The sequence below is a fragment of the Crinia signifera genome, chromosome 11 (assembly GCF_055691185.1).
Source record: "Crinia signifera chromosome 11, ASM5569118v1, whole genome shotgun sequence".
Taxonomy (NCBI): Eukaryota; Metazoa; Chordata; class Amphibia; order Anura; family Myobatrachidae; genus Crinia; species Crinia signifera.
The window spans coordinates 81,448,107-81,467,974 of record NC_139227.1 but is presented as its reverse complement, the minus strand read 5'-3'; the positions used below and the strand labels follow the sequence as shown (position 1 = coordinate 81,467,974).

General features: G+C 45.0%; 2 protein-coding genes and 1 non-coding gene across 7 annotated transcripts in view; 1 reads left to right on the top strand and 2 right to left on the bottom strand.

Moving 5' to 3' along the window:
- Positions 1-1,265: 1,265 nt before the first annotated feature.
- Positions 1,266-19,868, top strand: part of PIDD1 (p53-induced death domain protein 1) — a 55,569-nt gene continuing 36,966 nt past the window's right edge. The window contains exon 1 of one of the 5 annotated variants that reach the window (XM_083165400.1): positions 1,266-1,377. The gene's annotated coding sequence lies outside the window, so the exon portion shown is untranslated. Of the gene's footprint in view, positions 1,378-1,429; positions 1,549-18,204; positions 18,404-19,868 lie in introns of those variants that run through there. The other 4 variants (XM_083165399.1, XM_083165397.1, XM_083165398.1 and 1 more) reach the window with 4 other exon arrangements.
- RPLP2 (ribosomal protein lateral stalk subunit P2) lies at positions 7,799-18,122 on the bottom strand. Its single transcript, XM_083165403.1, has 5 exons — positions 17,970-18,122; positions 13,358-13,481; positions 12,811-12,859; positions 9,060-9,152; positions 7,799-7,904 (listed from the first exon to the last, which is right to left on the bottom strand). The coding sequence occupies exons 2-5, from the start codon at positions 13,478-13,480 to the stop codon at positions 7,831-7,833; spliced, it is 339 nt and encodes a 112-aa protein (XP_083021529.1). The 5' UTR covers position 13,481; positions 17,970-18,122; the 3' UTR covers positions 7,799-7,830.
- Positions 12,228-12,360, bottom strand: LOC146046546 (small nucleolar RNA SNORA52). Its single transcript, XR_014465942.1, has one exon. It is a non-coding gene; the product is annotated as a small nucleolar RNA SNORA52 (small nucleolar RNA).

Here is a 19,868-nt window from a genome sequence, read left to right as displayed (position 1 = left end):
ACAATTAATTAGAAAATAAACATATGTATTTTTGTATATTTATATGAGAGAGCGCCACACAATTGGTACTACCAAAAATTAATAGAAAGTGGTATTTTTATAATTATTCTTTGCACCAGATTGCTTTCTTTGGTTATGTACTTGTTCACGTTAGAGACCATGGCCCTTATTCTGGTTCACTCGCAAAGGCAAATCCTGGTCAAAACCATGTGCACAGCAGGGGGGCAGATGTAACACATTTGGGTGTCAATTTGTTTCTGTGCAGGGTAAATACTGGCTGCATTATTCTTACACTGCAATATTGATATTAGGGTACTTGTGTATTATCTGGGGGCGCCCGATTTTTTCATTGCATGCCACTACTGAAGGCATGCGATGCGATGCTTCATTGTAAAGATCTGATTTTTAATTGTTCAGTCACCCATGGGTGATTTCATACCCCCACTATCCAACTACGCATGAAGTTGATTTTATATAGTGTGGCGAGCGCAGCGTGCCACCGAGCCCGAAGCGTGGCGAGCCCCGTGTGGGGACTCGGATTACTTTACATGTATTCTGCGTCCCCTCCCGGGGCTCGCCACGCTTCGGGCACGGTGGCTCGCTGCGCTCGCCACACTATATAAAATCAACTCCATGCGTAGTTGGATAGGGGGGTATGAAATCACCCATGGGTGACTGTACAATTAAAAATCGGGTCTTTACAATGAAAAATCGCATCGCATGAATTGTATGTCACTATATTCCATGTGATGCGATGCAATACAATGAAAAAATCGGGCGCCCAGATATTACACAAGTACCAATATTAGTTTGAAGTACAAACCCCACCCAAAGCTAACTCTCTCTGCACATGTTACATCTGCCCCACCTGCAGTGCACATCAGGGACGTGCAGTCAGGGGAGGCAGGGGAGGCAGAGCCTCCCCTGTCACAATGATGAAAATAATAAAAAGAAGATATTTATATATCTTCTTTTACTATTTTAATCATTTCTACCTCTCCGGCTGCCTCCCACTGCTGCATGTGAGAGTGGGAGGCAGCGGGAGAGGTGCCTCCCGCTGTTAACATTAAAGCACCGGGCAGCGGGGGGCGGGTAGGGGTGGGCAGGGGGCAGGGCGCAGCAATGGGCTGTAAAAGCCCATTGAAAATGAATGGGGAAGCGGCACTTATACTGATGCCGCAATGACAGCGGCACCAGTATAAACGCACGCCCCGAGATGTGATTGGGCCAGCAGATCCAGTGATGGATCCGCTGTCCAATCACACATGCAGCAGCGCGGGCAGCGGGGAGTTCGGCCGGCGCCTGCAGGGAGAAAGCAGAAGATGTCACTCACCCGCCGAGAGGACTGGCCGCCGCCACCGCCACCGCCGAGGACAGGTGAGTCTGCCGGGTGGTGGGAGGGGAGGGGAGGTCGCATATACCGGAGGTCCATTACCAATACCCCCTCCCCACGCTAAGTCCATCATCGAGAAGCCTTGGGTGCAGCTGTTTGATTGAAATTGACAAATACCACGGAACTCCAGAGGGCACCAGAGCAGTTAAATAAAGGTGAGGAGAGTCCCAATACATTGGGGTGTGAAAGATCATTTCAAGACCAGGGGAAATGTACTGTAAAGATTCAAGAAAGAATGGCATGAAGATACTTATCAATCTAGCACCTAAAACAGGACGATGCTATTGATGGTAAACCCTATGCCCCAAGTCGTGTACATTCATTATTTCCACGAGAAACCCTTTCTTTAAAACCTCCTTCCTTACTATCCAGATGTAAAATAGTCCTCTTTGTTCCTCATATGAGTTATAGGCTGTGGTCATTGAATAGAACTTTGTTAGAGATTGTATCCACTAATGTATCCAGGGTGAACAATACATTAGTAACAGTTGTACAACAGTTTCTGTTTCTCATTTGTATCATATAGTTTCGGACGCACGATGCAGTTCTGGTTGTGTTTAATTCTAAAGCTAAACACAATCTGAAAACTGACGCCTGGATTGTAATTGTCATTATAACAGACCCTGCCATTGTCACTTCAGTGCTCTAATGATGGCATGATGATCATCAGTTTACTGTTAAATGCGCACGTTTTTCAGACAACATATAGATTTATGCTGATTTGCTTGCCATTCCATTATATGCAACAGACGCTATGACTCCACGTGCGATAGTGACGTGTAGCACACGTAAAACAAGCAACTCTGTCCCCGCCGACAGGCAGCGTGATCGCGTTCTGAGCTGCAGCCACTTCTCATCTACCCTAACCGCGGATTTTCCCCACATGTATGTTGGGTAGAAGGAGCTACATGTGCTGCGCTGTGACCGGATCGTGCGGTCTGGGATCATCTCACAGCGGAATCGCTGCATCCAGACAAAGCGTCACACTCTCTCTACCCCATCCGGGTAACAGGATTCTGCTGCCTGTGTGTGGGGGGGGGGGGGGGGGGTGCCTCACCGCACGTCACTGGTGCACATGGTTTTGGCCATTAGAGAGAGAATTTGGCCCAAGACAGTCAATAGGTTGACAATGACAAAAGGTCGACACACACACACACACACGGCTGACATTGACAAAATGACAAGTAAAATGTCGACATGGCAAAGGTCAGCATGGGTTTTACACAATGTTTTTAATTTTTGGGACTTTTTTTATGCTTTACCATCAATATTGAATCCCATTGTGAAAGGGAAAGTGTCCCAAATCATTGGGAGTGAAGAGAGCCATGCACTGGGTCAGTGGTTCCCAACCCTGGTCCTCAAGTACCCCCAACAGTGCACGTTGTCCTGGTCACCCGGCAGGTGCACAGATTATTCAGGCACATTTGAAAGGATCACAGGTGGAGCTAATTATCTCACCTGTGATTCTGTGTGGAGACCTGGAAAACGTGCACTGTTGGGGGGTCCTTGAGGACCAGGGTTGGGAACCACTGCACTAGGTCAATGCATCAATGTTGACCTAGTGCATGTTGATCTTTTGGTGTTGAACTATTGACTGTCTACCTATACATTGTCTGTGAGCTAATCCACACCTAACCGACCGAAGAAGACATTTGATGGCAGATAAGAGCCACCTGGCTCATCCACACATATACACACACTTACACCGTAGGGTTCACTATTGTCGAGAGCAAATGAACCTACCCAGCGCCGGTGCAAGGCACCTCAGCGCCCCAGGCAGGGGGGACGTGTGGTCACCGCAGCAAGTCAGCGGTGGTGAGGGTGAGCGGTGCCGGCGGGTCTCAACCAGCTTTGCGGAGGGGGCGGGGGCAGTGGCCAGCGCCCCAGGCAATTGATTAAAGCTCTAAAGCTGCCTAGTGGTGTTGCCGGCCCTGACCCTACCTCTGTATGTTTGAACTGTGGGAGGAAATCATGAGAAAAAACACACAAGTAGGAATGCTTATTTGGGGATCAGGATTAGCTGGATCCCGGGATTTAAAGCACATTTGACCCTTTTCTGCCGGGCAGCACTGAGCACCAGAAGTGATCGGCTCAGACTCTGCCCGGCAACCAGGTTGTGCAGCATGATGTTAGAGGTCAAGCTGCGCAGCCACGCACCTGCCGGGGATCCCAGGATTGAAAAACGTATCTAGGATCAGCCTCCCTACGTGTAAGCACTGGGAGGTATTACAGAGTCTACAGATGCCCATAGTGGGCGTCTCAGTCCTTGCACCTGTGTATGCATAAATTATGCCATTTGTAGCGTAATTTGCATAAAGTCACCAAAAGACGAGTGCACGTCTCAATCAGGCCTTTCTGTTCCTGCAGTGGAATGTAAAGCATTTCTCACTTTTTAAGACGTTTATACACAGCCTGCATTTTAGAGATGACTGACATTTTCAAAATTGTTCTGTAAAATGTAACATTTGCAGTGCACAATTTGGTCTTTTTTATTCAGCTTGCAATTCATGTTATGAAGGGGCCATTGATCATTGGATCGCACATGCAATGTGATCCGGGCAGCATTTACCGGCCATCCTTTCGGTTGAATGCATCAACCTGCAAACGCACTGCACTCTGCTTTGCTGGGTGCGGGAGTCTGCACATGCAGGATTAGCACTGACCTCCGGCTCACCCTGCTGACCCGGCGGCAGTGCGCTCTGTAGCCCATAAGCTACAATGTGCTACCGATGTCTCAGAATGGCGGTGGCCCTGGGACCTACTGCAATGCTGCCCGATGTTGATACATTGCGCAGCTTCACATCCCCCATAGATTCGGCCGGCGGCGATGCAGGAGGGATTGCAGCAGGGATCAGAGATTCCTGCTGGGGTCCCTCCTACATACATTCGGGTGATACTTAATATTTGCCACTAACCCACAAAAACGGGTGTTTTCAGGGAATTAGCAGCAAATATTTATTTATTACGTTTCTTATATAGCACATACATATTTCACAGTGCTTTATTATACGATAAATGGGCCCCCAAGTGATAAAAGATGGGTGGGCAGTGTATACAATGGCGCACAATAAACTCAGATGTCCGGCAGATGATCTCTTGAATGCAGTCTGGTAAATGGGAGGGTAAATAAGCAAAACCAGAGCCAGATCTGAAGATGATGCAAGTTAAGTGTTTCGATACCTTTTAACCTCATCGGGTAAGAACATAGGGTTATCAAACACTAGTTAGAATAAAAGCGAATGTACTGTATTACAAATGTGCACATGAAAAACATAAAATAACAAAAAGTTAAGTTAAAAGTCTCCCACTGCTGGGAGGGAATGGGATCATTCGTCAGACTGTATTTAGGTCTACAGTCATTAGGTCGACCCCACTAGGTCGACTGGCAGGAAGGTCGACCTGACTTAAGGTCGACATGGGCCAAGGTCGACATGACTTAAGGTCGAATTTGCATAAAGGTCGACATGAGGAAGGTCGACTGGTCATAAGGTCGACATGGGTTTTTCACTGTTTTTTGATCCGAATGTCGACAGTCGACATGGACACAGTTGGCAATGAGAATCGGACCCTCGCATCGCTCGCGATGCTTCGGGCACGGTGCTTTGCTGCGCTCGGCACACTATTTTATTCTCCCACCACGCCCTAGTGGATGGTAGGGCATGAAATACCGCCTGTCGGCACGTCGGCTCAAAAAACAGTGAAAAACCCATGTCGACCTTATGACCAGTCGACCTTCCTCATGTCGACCTTTATGCAAATTCGACCTTAAGTCATGTCGACCTTAAGTCAGGTCGACCTTCCTGCCAGTCGACCTAGTGGGGTCGACCTAATGACTGTAGACCTAAGTTCATTCTAATAGATGAACGCATCCCGCTGGGAGAGGGTCTGAGTTGGTGGTCAGACATGCAGCAGGCAATACCTCATATCGGATCAGAGGTCAAACACATCTGATTTAGACACTTTTCATCTGACTTCTCCAATTGGTCGAAATCAGGTGAACAGTGGCCAAATCGGACTAGTGTATGGCCAACTTTACATACATGGAAACATGTGCTCTGTATGCCTTCCACCCATTCATGCAATAGGTCTGTGGCTCCCAAACTTTCTTGAATCACAGCGCCCTAAAGTCTCATAATTTTTGCACAGCAAACCTACGCCAACAGTTTCTCCTGGATAAATTAAGTAAAAATAAACACATTAAAGTAAATTGTGCTAACTGGATATCCTTAGGGTCAGTTATGGGGTGGTGGACAACTGACCAAATGAACTGGGGAGTAACAAAGAGCCATAGAGGTAGGAAGGTCCTGCTCGCAAGCTTAAAATGATAGTGAAATAGGCCTTACAAGGATAAGTTTTTTCCCTTACAATGGTACAACAAACGGCAAAGGTTCTGCATTTCTTTGTCCACATATTGTGCCTGATTCAGACCGATTTGCTAGGCTGCATCTACTTGCAGCCTAGTGAACAGGTCAGCGCCGCCCCACCACCTGCATCGCCGCGCTAGCATGCGAGGCGTTGTGCATGAGAAAACATTACCTCACATCGGTCAGTCTGAATTTACTTTTACTTCAGATGGCGATGGTAGAAAAGGGGGTGTGCAGCTAACATGTGATGTCAGCCGCACGCCCTGAGCAGAAACCGACCCACCTGCGTTCCACTGGTGCCACTCCCTGCACATGCGAACAACTCAGCGAGTGTGATACTTAAGTAACTACAATATACATTTTTTAATACTCCACCTCTATAAGAAATTGCATTAGTGTGAACCATTGACGAAATGTTCTCAAAAAAACATACAGCCGGGTTCCCGACGGCCACCTGCTATTTTCCCTCGTGGGGGTCCATGACCCTCATAGAGGGAAAAGTGGCTCGCGCAGCTGGTGGGATCCCTTTACCACACCCTTATGAATATGTATATACACACATTGACTTTTTTTTAATTTTATTTATGAAGCAACCTAGAATTTTTTTTTTCGGTACTTGATTCCTAGCACGGCGCCCCCGATTTTGATTGTATTCTATCTTATTCAATTGCATCGCATGCAATATAGCGGCATGCGATGCATGCAATGCGATTTTTAATTGTACAAGCACCCTAATGGGTGCTTTTAATGTTAAATGCACCTCCCATTGGCAACGCCATCCCAACGCCAACCCGAAGCATGGTGAGCGCAGCGAGCACGCGAGGGGCGAAGGTACGCATCCTCCGACCTTTTCATACCCCCACTATCCACGTCAGCGTGGAGTTGATTTTAGATAGTGTGGCGAGCGCTGCGAGGGGACACGGATTACTGTAAATGTATTGCGGGTTCGCTCGCCACGCTTCAGGCTCGTATTCCGCGTCAGCTCGCCACACGATCTAAAATAAATTCCACGCCAACGTGGATAGTGGGGGTATGAAAAGGTCGAAGGACGCTTCGGGTTTGCGTTTCCTGGGGGTGGCATTGACTATGGGGGGCCATTTAACATTGTAAGGACCCATCAGGGTGCTTGTACAATCAAAAATTGTGTACAATTGCATGGCATACAATGCGATATTTTATTGTACAATATCGCATCGCATACCTTATTTCGTGTAATGGTATACGATGCGATGGGCGCCGTGCTAGGAAACAAGTACCCTTTTTCCCCATACAAACCTTTGAACATTACACAGTGTGATTTTATTTCAGTTTTTTTTTTGCTGGTGGACGATTGTGTGTTGCGCTAATTTAAGTGCAGCTCCATATAGAATTCCCACATATAAAATGGCAGAAACAACGTGCTTGAAGAATGTTAAAAAAACAACAACATTTAAGCTCTTATGTTATTGGTGCGGGAGTATTGGGGGAATCAGCATATGGCAGTTGGCGTAGCCGTAGAGAGTTCCAGAAAACTACGCTTTCCCCATCATACTTGAAACGCCACACCCCCCCCATGCTTGTCAGCGTGCCATTTGGCTTGTATAGAGCCCGGCTGGTACCGCAGTCCTCTTCAATTCAGTGGTTTCCAGCTTTAAACCAGAAGCTCCAAACCTTATTTCCAGTTAGCAACTTTCGGTGACCAACGTGTTTCACACTGTTGCTCTGAGATTGCGATTTATCAGCCAGCAATTTCCACATCAACGCTCGGCATACACCTAGTGTGTATGCACCTTTATTCAGTGGTAACGGGCAGCAGAAAACTAAGCAATGTACCCTCAGTGTGTGACAGTGTACACAGCACTGATCATTCTGGTACCCAACATCACACATTTCCCTGGCTACCACTATGAAAGGTGTTATGACCATTTCTCCAGTATATCAATGCCATAACCTCTAACTGAATGGCCTCCTAAATGTCTCCAGTGGGTAATTTACTGAGCTAGTGATTACTTATCCCCTATTAGTACTCATTTATGAAAAGTTTGGATTCAGGACAACCAAGGTTTATTAAAGATATTTTATTTGCCACAAATTCTAATCGAAAAGGCCGAATCCCATGTCCTCATCTGATACTTCAGACTCTTCCTTCTCTTCCTTTTTCTCTTCAGCTGAAAAACAAACAGTTGTTACATTGTTTATCCTTGAGGGTGAGCCAAGGTCTAGATTTTGTCAAATTATCCAGGCAAGTTATGTGTTACATCTTTATGAAAGAAGTAGTTTTAATAAATTCCATAGGCCAAGTATTTTTTTAATTACAGCAATTATATATAAAAACACTTAAATGTTCCATAATAATTCAATATATTTATGTTGTATGGTGTGAACATGGATACTACTAAAACTAAGTAATATGGCAGGGGACACAAGCTCTACCAAATGTTCCATAATAATTCAATGTATTTATGTTGTATGGTATGTGTGAACATGGATACTACTAAAATTAAGTAATATGGCAGGGGACACAAGCTCTACCACTAGAGTAGCTAGTGTACAGATCACAAATCTTTGTGAAGATTAGTCAATATACACTGTTAAGCTGGGTACACACTTGTATGCACTTGGCTATGCCACCCCTGCAGCAATGTCACTGGGGATACACATTGAATAGACCCCAATGTTTTTAGCAAGCTGTCACAGCTCTAACGGTCAGTATCCAACTGACACCCCTGCACACGCCTTTCCACCTCGCTGGGTTTTTACTGCATAGTGGAAACAGGTTGTGCAGCCACCAAAACAGCGAGGCTCCCGGCATTAGTCATGAACCTCGCTGTTGAGGGGAATCCTCGCCATTTTTGGACAGCGAGGTTTTGAATATGGTGAGCGGCCAGCATGGGTGTTAAACGGCAAAGGTCACCGCATTGAATGCCGACCATTATGTTGTGCGTACCTAGCATTACTGTTGCACATACCCTCTAGTGGCAATAAGTTGTATAATCCAATGCAGCCATCTTAATAAACCCCCTGCTACCGTATGGGTTATTAAACGCAACTGAATCTGCTGCGCTGTATAAGAAACTGTAAATAACTTAAACTGAAGACAAAAATCTCAGATGTTGCATGGTCATTGACCGGGAGTTCAAAGGAAAAACACTAATAATGATATCACTCAAGGAGCATAAAGTGTGTACACCTGAAGTGCTATGCACATTTCATCACCATAGCTCGCTATGACAACACGTTAAAGGTCAGGGGCTTCATACATTTGCCCCATACTAAATATTATTCCTTTATAATGTCTTATGTCTGCATATATAAAAAGTTACCTTTAGCAGCGGGTGCTGCAGCGGCAGCGGGTCCGGCAGAGGCGGCAGCAGCCACAGCTCCTCCAGAAGGCATACACGCCAGCTTGCTGTTACCTGATGAGATAAAGCCTTTTACTTCACAAAACTGGGAAAAGCATGCCCAAAATGCCTACCGTCCTCAATGTACATGAACTGAGGCTCCAGTGTCCAACTTCTACTTCACTAAAAGCTACTGAACAGGTTAGATGCATGCCCATTATAATACCCCCGCCCACAATGCATCAACCACCCCATGGATAGAAGGGTCCCTCAGCTAAGGCACCGCCTTTCGTATTGGGGGACCAGTAAAGAACATTACAGAACTGCTGTGGTATTGGGATTTCTTTTGATGCTGTAAGCAAGAACAGGTAACAATTATACAAGCTTTGTAAGGCGAGGTGCTCAAAGTGGACATGTGTGTTGTGTGACTATCTAGTCGTTCCTTTGCTATAAATAAGGGTCAAGGAACAGCATCTGCAGCTACAAGAACACTAATCCCCATGTGACACTTCTCAGAAACATTTGCTTCCCACGAAATGCTACTAGGGGGTGGACTGGGAGGTTTTGGTCCTTTTACCTAGAACTTAAATGGGTGAATGCCAACTAGTAATATTTATCACCGAGGCTTACACACACTCACAAGACGTGCGTAGGTGAGCTGCAGCATACTGTATTTTTAGAAAGCAAATCACTACACAAGTGCATTTGCTAGTCTTACAAATATATACACATAATATTAAAGAAATAAGTTACTGACATTCCGAGCAAATATGCAGAACGTACAGCTGTCCCCTTTCCCACTTTTTGTAAACTCTCATTATGACTTAACCCTAAAAATGTACACCGGATTCTTTCAATTCAATTCCCATGAAAGGGCAATTGTAACCCCCAAACCAAACGTCCAGTTCCACTGCATGTGCCGATCATAACACAGAAGCCATGTGTGCTGGACCACATTACTGAATAGGTCTTTCTCCATCAAGCCACCTCACACTCCATCTAGCCACCTCACACTCCATCTTTCAAGGACAAAGTTCATATTTGCAACCAACATAAGTTACTGACTGAACATTTCTGGTGTCATAATAAACTCATCTCAAGCTCTCCACCTGGTTGTCATCATAGATTTAGAACCACCCTTCGCTCCCCACATTTAATTGGGCACATTTATTGAATAAACACAATGAATACACATGTAATTCATACATTAAATTTCTGCAATAATCCCTTACCCAGTCTTCCAAACAGCCTTTCACCCTAACATTTATTTTACAGGCAGGGACTAGAACGATTTTCCGATAAAAATGCTTTTCTGCTACTCTGCCAGCCTGTACATTAGTGTCCAACATTTTACCAATTTCATTAAAAATGACCATCAACAGGACGACACCGAAATAAACCACTTTCCTTATCTCAAACATCTCCCGACGTGACTCAAAGACCCGTCTCATCCAAACTCATTACATGCTCCCATTTTCAGAACTTTTACCAAGCTGCACCCAATCCACCATAGATCCTCCCTAAAACGACTTTGCTCCAGCCTCCCAACTATACCCTGATTACTCACCTCTTCAGGCAAGATTACTCATCCAAATACCTTTGCTCAATTCTGCTCACACAAAACTAACATGTTATTTTTCTATACTCACAACTGTCTGACTAGAACAACATTGCTGCTACTGGATTTTACAGCACACCAAGAACATTTTACCTCTGCAAATAGGATGGACCAATATGGAATTTGTAGCACTTATCCTACAGTGTAAAATATTTCTTTACTATTGATTGTATGCTTAGGAACATGGAGCTCTGTCTATCACAGGGCTGGGCAACACCGGCCCTCCAGATGTTAGTGAACTACACATCCCAGGATGCTTTGCATTAGTTTTGCTATGTGGCCATGCTGAAACTGATGCAAGGCATGCTGGGATGTGTAGTTCATCAACATCTGGAGGGCCGGTGTTGCCCAGCCCTGGTCTATCAGGTCATGTTTGCCCCAAACTGAGGAATGATGGCGCTATGTAAATAATCCAGTCATTGTACAGCTTGATAGAGGTATCAGTTTGCACTGAACCTGTGGAGACTGATAGGAAGATAAATAGGGGACCTTAGGAGGGAGGTTGACAGTTTTGAAAGTGGAAAAACCTTTGAGAGATAATTCCAAAGTGATAAATCCTTTACTTATGCTTTATACAACAAAATGTAAGCTTACACTAGCCAGATCGCTTAGAAATAGTGTTTGCCCCATTAGATGTTACTAGTGGCCAGCTCACAGAACTGCCATCAGAAACATTTGCAGAGTGCTTTGTATTAACTGCAGTAAGGACATAGCCTTAAAAACAAGGTCACTTTCGCATCCTGAGCTGAACCCGTCTTAGTTAGCCAGTAGCTTCCCCCTTGTTTCCCCAGGCGAAATGCCCATAGGAAATGTGGTACACTGTTCAACCGTGCCAAACAAGGTCACTTTCGCGTCCTGAGCTGAACCGTCTTAGTTAGCCAGTAGCTTCCCCCGGCGAAATGCCCATAGGAAATGTGGTACACTGTTCAACCGTGCCAATATTTCTCATAACACATCTGAATTGTGCTGCGTACACTGTTTCATATACTAAGAAAAAACAAACACACTGCTTCTCCACACAACAAAATGTATTTATTGCGGAAGAAAATCTAAAATATATGTGCCGCAGTATGACACCTTTCTGGAAGTGTTCACCCATGGTATTAACCTTACCTCACTCAGCACTACTTTTGTTGTTTGAGGGACTCCTCCCTCCCTCAAAGTAGCTGCTTCGCCATTCACCCCTCTAAGCGCCCAATAGTGTTGCCTAGGCAACCCACCCCATTTTACCTCACTAAGGGTCAGATGCACTAAGCTTCAAAAGTGATAAAATGGAAAGTGATAAACAACCAATCGGCTCCTACCTGCCATGTCACAGACTGTTTGAAAAGTGTCAGACAGGAGCTGATTGGCTGGTTGTTGATCACTCACCATTTTATCCCTTTTGAAGCTTAGTGCATCTGGCCCTCAGCAAGTTATAAACAGCCCAAATGCCAGCTCAACATGTGGCACATTTCAATTCTAGATAAAGCTGTGCAGCACTAATGGAAAGGTTTTTCCAGTTAGCATTACCATATCCCTGGCACACAAGTGTTTGTCAAGAGAAACCGTACCATGAGTAAGAGTGATAAAACTCATCGTTGTTAAAAGGCTTCTCTTATTTAATCTGGTCCACAAGCGAAACCCAGCAGGTACAAGATAACCAGTAGGTATTAGGATGGACCTTTGTGCAGGAGGATAAGTACTCTTCGATACTGGGTGTTTAATGCAACTTATTTAGGTGGACACCGCTTAACAGGCATGTTCTCTAAGAAGGAAGCCTACCTGGGTCTTCCACATACAGCTACTTTTAGACTTCCCTGGAGGCTATGACCACTGTATATAATGGATGTGTTTTTGGTACGGACATGGACATTGTTCTGGTAATTGATATTAAGACTGACACTTATACATGGACCCCAATTTGTGTTCTCAGCTGACTGCTGCTTAAATATTTCCTTCTACAGCACCTGTACTGCAGAGGACAAACAAATCACTTGAATTACCTATGAGGTACCAGAGATTAGGAGGCCATATAAGCAAGCACTTTTTGTTAGTGGTTGCTATGTGAGGGTCACTGCCTTACTGGCATTTGTTTGTGCATCAGCAATCAGAAATCTTTCCACGCCATCTTACCCTGAGCGATCACATCCTCTATTTTCTTGCCCTTCAGCTCACTGATAACCTACAAAAAGGGAAATAAGTAATATAGCAGAGTATTAGACATAAATTGTGGCTATGCTGAAGCAATTTGTAGAGATTCATCAACATCCACTTACAGTTAAAGCAACAATGGAGAATAATTAGATTCCACCAATTTAAAGTTTTAAATGTAACGATCGATAGATATCTCTCAATGGCAAACTTATTACAAAGGGCATCTATACCTACTCCAGGGCTGGTCAAACCAGTCCTCAAGATCTATCAACGGTCGATGTTTTCCAAATCACCAAGCTGGTGCACAGCTGTAGTCATTACTAACTGTCACATTTTCAAACCTGCTGCATCATTCCTACTATAGATCCACAGGTTGCCTGATATACATGAACAGTTGGTAGATTTTATGGACAGGTTTGGCCACCCCTGGCCTACTCTATTCCATGTGAGATTATGGGCAAGTATGTTCTAGTGTCAATATCTAACAATAAAAAGAACTTGAACACAGCAGGACATATGCAAATACCTTCTCAGCGCGCTCCTTGTCCAACTCGATGCCCACACTCTCCAGGATCTTCTTCAGATCACCAATGGAAGGGTTATCATTGCCGCCTAAGACGGCTAGGAGATATGCAGCTATGTTACGCATCCTGTATGGAAGAGTGGAGAACAATTTTAATGGTCTCTTAAAATTACAACTTCAAAAGACAATAACCCTATCACAGTGGATTAATTCCATACATATTACCCTTTCAATATAGCTATAAAGACTTCACTTAATATATAGTGGTGGCTTCTACCTTTACAACCACTGTAGATTCTACAGAATTGTAATTCCCAGGATTTTTTTTTACTCTGGCATAATAGCTCAGAGAAATTAGAGAAGGGTTTACCCAAAGTGCATACAGGGACATGCAACACATACATATTGTATAAGCAGTGTATACTAAAGTGCTCATCTTAGTAACCATTACAAAGTACATATGTATGAATCTGTATTGCACAATCAGAAGATTGTGTTATGTAAACACATTGCCACATTCTTGTTTTATACTACTATAAATTAGGGCTCATACCCAATGAGAAAACAAGGATACTACTTTGAGTAAATATGGTAAAAGGTAAACAAATCTGAAACACTGGGAGCACCAAAATTTGGCACATGTTACAGGTGACAATTTTACACAATTAGGTATGCAAGACTGGTGCACAAGGACAATGTAACATACCAAGAATAGTTCAGTTTCTGGTACTTGTGTATTTTGGCGGCGCCCATCGCATACCATAACGCATACGATGGTATGCGATGCGATATCGTACGATAGTGCACGATGGCATACAATTTTGAAATTGTATGCCATTGTACATGGCATACAATGCCATACGATGCGATTAAACATTGTATAAGCACCCTAATGGGTGCTTATACAATGTTAAGCACCCAAATGGGTGCTTACAATGTTAAATGCACCCCCACACCACCCCCCCCACTATAAACGTGAACCCGAAGCGTGGCGAGCGCAGCGAGCCCGCGAGGGGCGGCGGTACGCGTCCTACGACCTTTTCATACCCCCACTATCCACGTCGGCGTGGAGTTGAGAATAGAATAGTGTGGCGAGCGCAGCGAGCCCCGCGGTTACCTGTGAAGCCCGCGATGGGACGCGTTTACCTGTGAAGGTATCCGCGTCCGCTCGCCAGGCTTCGGGGCTCGCTGCACTATTCTATTCTCAACTCCACGCCGACGTGGATAGTGGGGGTATGAAAAGGTCGTAGGACGCGTACCGCCGCCCCTTGCGGGCTCGCCACGCTTCAGGTTCACTTTTATAGTACCCAGTTTCTAAACTATACCAAAAGCTATTTAGAAGTGGATTAGCTCTGTAAAAAATTTTTGACCAATGTTGTTAATTTCAGCCATTCTGAATGAACTTTGTCAAAATATCATTCAGTGCGTTTGCAATGAACAACGAATGATGATGGGCTTACCCGCCAGTTCATCAAGGTTGTTAGTCAACTGTGCATGCAGCTCAATTTAAAGAGCCTATAAACTGTAGCTAGATCTTTTGTCTGTCGTCAATATCCTTCATCAACATCTTTCGTCCAAGACACTGGGTTCAAGGGAAATGTCTTTCAACGAAATTGGTCAAAAAAAATTGTACAGTGGGTATGCACCTTTACAGTTATCATGCAGATCACCTTATGGCAGCCCACAAGTGTAGAGATAGTCTGTGCAATTGCTATGGGGTCGAGATTAATGGACCCAGGACACAGCTGTCTATCAAGTCCACAGAACTGCCTAATAACTATTATGTATGGTCACATGTAGATATTGGCAAAGTGGTGTATACTCCTGTTTACAAATTTTTAACTATAACCCCATTATCCTTCCACATGTTGACACAAATCTAACATTAGTATAGACTATTTCATTGAACTTTTGGTACTTATAGGTTAGTACGGCGCCCACTATAGTTAGTACGCTCATACCCCCACTATCCATGTCGGCATGGAGTTGATTTTATATAGTGTGGCGAGCGCAACGAGCCCCTCGCGAGGGGAGGTGGAAAACGAAGCAAATAGCTTAGTGGGCATCCAACATATAAGTACCAAACTTTTTAAACTATGTTGACACTTTGAATCAGCATTCAAAATTCCAGTTTGAACTTGGAAATTTTTCCTCACAAATCCTATTGTGCAGTATATCATAAGAAAGGGCATAATACATATATAATTATCTCCTTATTGGCACCCCCTCCCCACTGGGCATGCACAAGATATTGCTAGATCTCATCTGCAGCCAGCAGCAGGGTCAGAGTTGTCGCTGCTGAAAGGATAGGACAATGCTGGCACAGAGCTGGCGAAACAGACAGAGTGGCTTAACAGGCGATGTATGCCTGACAGTCATACATTCCTCACCCCGCAAATATAAAGGGAGGCATCAAGGTGACAGTGTCACCAAGAATTAAGCGGTGGGCTGCCCCTAGTGCACGATACGATAAGTGCACAGCTAATACATATAAAAATGTTAAACCCCAGTTAACTAGCTTTAGGTGCAGTATAATGTATGTAGTGGATTTCATACTGTAAAGCAGGGGTGGGACCACCCCACCCGGGAGTCAAGTACAGAGGAATTCTCATGAGAGGTCGGTAGTTCTCGCGAGATTCCTCTTAATCAACAGCAGCCGGAGATGGTCAGTCCTATTCAGCGGCAGCCGCCGAAGCGTGGGATAGCTGCAGCAGGGGAATTTGTAAGAGAAATTTTTACATATGGCCCCCGAAGGTTTTTTTTGCCCATACAAATGGCCCTTGGCACAAAAAAGATTCTCCACCCCTGCTGTAACGTAATCCTGTGAAGAGGTATAAGAGGGTACTCAATCCGTGCCAATATTTCCCAACTAGGAAAATATCACCACTCGCCTATTGATTTCTGTTAACATTTAGGCTGTCAGAACATTTTTTTTAGTTGTATCTGTTTTGATGGAAACGGTCATGGATTTTCAAATTCACAGGCATTTTTCACAGATCCACAGACTTTCCAACACTGAACATTGAATTCCGACTCTCGAGTTACTGTAGAATCACATGAAAAACGGCCGGTGTTGACAGTAAGAATCCCGGATGGAATAGGCACATAAGGGCACTAATTAGGAATAGGAACTAGAAGATGCAGGGTCGGATGTAATAAGCATCAGATATGATAAATGCAGTGATAAAAATCAAATCAGCTTCTGCCATGTTACAAGTTGGGTTTGAAGAGGACAGGTAGGAGGAGGAGGTGGATCACTCCACTATCACTTTTTGAAGCTTGATACATCTGGCCCAGTCACTTTACAGAATAGGAACTGATTGCGCTAATATGACACATGAACTGGAGGCACTATAGTATGTTGTATTAAATTGGGGCACTAATGTGGCACTGAACTGTGGGCACTAGAGTGACATAGGATGGGATACATGACATGTTGCATTATGCCACTTATCAAATGCATATGTATGAATATTCTCAAAGGACCGATCTCTTGAAGTGGTGGCGTGTGGAATACCAGATTTTGGACCAGGGAGTCCATTTGTGCAGACATTTTATTATATACACACACACACAGCGGGTTGTGCAGATAGGGATCAAATTGGATGCTTCTCAGTAAGAAGAAAGTAGCCCATAGGCATACAAGCACAGTAATGGCTCACATTCCGGAGCTTGGTGTATTTGTGCCAAACCTCGAAAAAAGGGACTAAGTAAAAACCGGACCCGGATAAGACACCGGAACGCCGGACCAGACATCAAACTCTGCATTCCGGAGCTTATAGTGTCTGGTCCGAGGGGTGTCCCATGCGGGTGGTGTCTTGTCCGGGGGGATACCTGTGATTGCTCACACCAGGGACATGGGGAAGGGGAGATTACAGCCTCCCCGTGTGGTCTGGAACGTTCCAGTTTTTATTACACCCCCGGACCATGCGGTGAGGCTGTATTCTCCCCCCTCTCCTCTCCCAGGTGACAGGTGCGAGAGCAGCCCCATCAGATGGAGCACCCCCGGACAGGACACCCCCGGACCGGATACTACAAGCTCTGGAATGCAGAGTTTGATGTCCAGTCCGGCATTCCGGTGTCTTATCCGATTCCGGATTTTACCCATACCCTCGAAAAAAAAAAAACATTTTCAGAGGTTGGCCAACAATTTGCGTTGCTGTATCATGCTAATATATCACATTGGGTCAGTACAATGTGCCATGAAACGATCAGGCAATTCAGTGTTGCATCATCTTAGAAAAGATCAGTGTGACATATTTGGGACAATGAATCGTAGAACCGTGTGGCATAGAAAAGGGATCTACATAAACGTTAGGTCGAGTTGCTATAGGGGACTGCCGTACACCTGCACCATGGCAAGCAGATCAGCGGGCAGGAGCACGGCGGCGTGGTGACAGCAGGGACAGATGTCACCAGGACATCACATGCTGCGCGTATTTGGGTCATGGAAGCATGGGCATGTGTGTCCGCAGAGAAGCCATGATCAGGGCGGCCGCAGCACGCGGGCGGTATGTACAGAGCAGTGAGCCGAGCAGCCGCCCCATATATAGCGCACAGCAAACCGCATGCGGCCTTCCCAGTGCCAGCCTGTCTCCATCCGCCGCCAACTTACTTTATAACGCGCTATGTACCGCTCCGGGGGGAGAGCCTGCTGAACGCGTGCTTCCTCTACACAGGGCCGGGGGAAAAGAGGGAGGCAGCGCTCGGAGGAAGTACTTATACGTAGGAATAGGAAGTTCTTCCCGGGGTTGCGCACGGCATCATGGGCGTAGTGCGCCATCTTGCTACACCTCCTGCTGTATGTACCGTTAGCGATTAGCCAATAGCGTGCTGCCGCCATATTGCTACTCCAGGTCCAGCCAGGACAAACACGTATTGTATTGTGAGGAATGCTTTATAAAGAGGACAAGTGCAGTGGCGCTTCTGCCCTTTGCAATGAGTGTCAGTGTATCTATAATGTATTACAGTTATAACTAGAATCTGAAAAAAAAAAGGACAAAGCATGATGATCAGTAGCATAGATGACATTTTGTTGATGCTACAAAGGTACATATTCACAGGTCATACAGCCAGTGCTTGGGCACATGCTGACTTTCAGGGGTAAATCTACTAGCGCTTCTAAATATGAAAGTAGCTGATGTTGCCCATAGAAACCTATCAAATTCTATACATTTCTACTGACCCTCCTCTCTCGATACCTCACCCGCTTCACTTTTACCATTGGAAGATCTACTTTTAAGGTGCCCATACACGGTACAATTATTGTATACAATTTGGACTAGATCGCATCTTATAGGTTTTGCAATGCAATGAGTTGCAATTTTGTACAAAGAGTATGTGGCGCATCGCACCTGTTAAATTGTACTGTGTATGAGTACCTTTACTCTAAAGGTGCCTATACACGATATACAATTGTTGGGTGCGATGAGATGCGCGCTCCCGCACACATCTCATCACACAGCTCAAAAAGTATCATCTCATCACACAGCTCAAAAAGTATGTGCTGCACATACTTTTTGTACTAGATTGCATCTCATTGCTTTGCAAAACCGATGCGATGCGATCTAGTCCAAATTGCATACAATAATTGTACCGTGTATGGGCACCTTAATGCTGGCAGTGGAGTGCTGGCGTATTGATAGAGAAATGGTGCATTATGAAGTGGGAATGTATGAGATGCCTTTATACAAATACAGTGCGATATAATACAATCAGTTAATTGGTGAATTCGCAATGCACTGAGACTTTAGTTTACAGGATGTGCCCCCCCAAAAAAAACAACAAAAAACGCTGGTTTGACTGTCCTTCTCAATACTGTATGCTGTTTCCTTCCCACTGGGGCTGGCAAGCTGTTTATTTAAATCCTTAATGTATGTGAGCTTTTATTTTTAGTAAAATCATACCTCCCAACTTCTGGCCGGAGGAAATAGCGCCCGAAAAGGGGGCGGGGCGTATGCAAATGAGGGCGCGGCTTATGCTAATTAGCCGCGACCTCATTTTCATACGAGAATAGACGCTAAAATCGTGACAGTTGGGAGGTATGGTAAAATGTTGTTTAAAATTTGGCTCATGGTGCGCTCTTTCCATTCTTAATTTGTGAACGTTTGTATTGTGAGACATATGGTTAGAATTGTATACTTGAGTTATAGGTGAAATGTGTTAAATAGAGAGCATATGATTTGGAACCGGGTGTGTATTCTTTTGTTTAATTAAAAAGCGGTTACAGAGTAAGATGTACATTGATAGTGTGGAGGGTACAGTGACATTTGTGGGGGGGGGGGGGGGGGTGTGTGTGCGTGTTGTTTAGGTGTGTGTGTGTGTGTGCAATAGTATAGTAGGGTGTTTTTGAGTCAGCGGCTCCCCACTGGCGGAGCTCACGACGAAAACAGGAGGCTGGGTAGTGATAGGGGTGTGTGGGCATAAGGGGGACTAAAGAGGAGGGTGGGGGACACTGTGCAGCTTCTGCCAGTGGGTGAGGGTCCAGCATGGCAGCACAGGAGTATAGGACGGT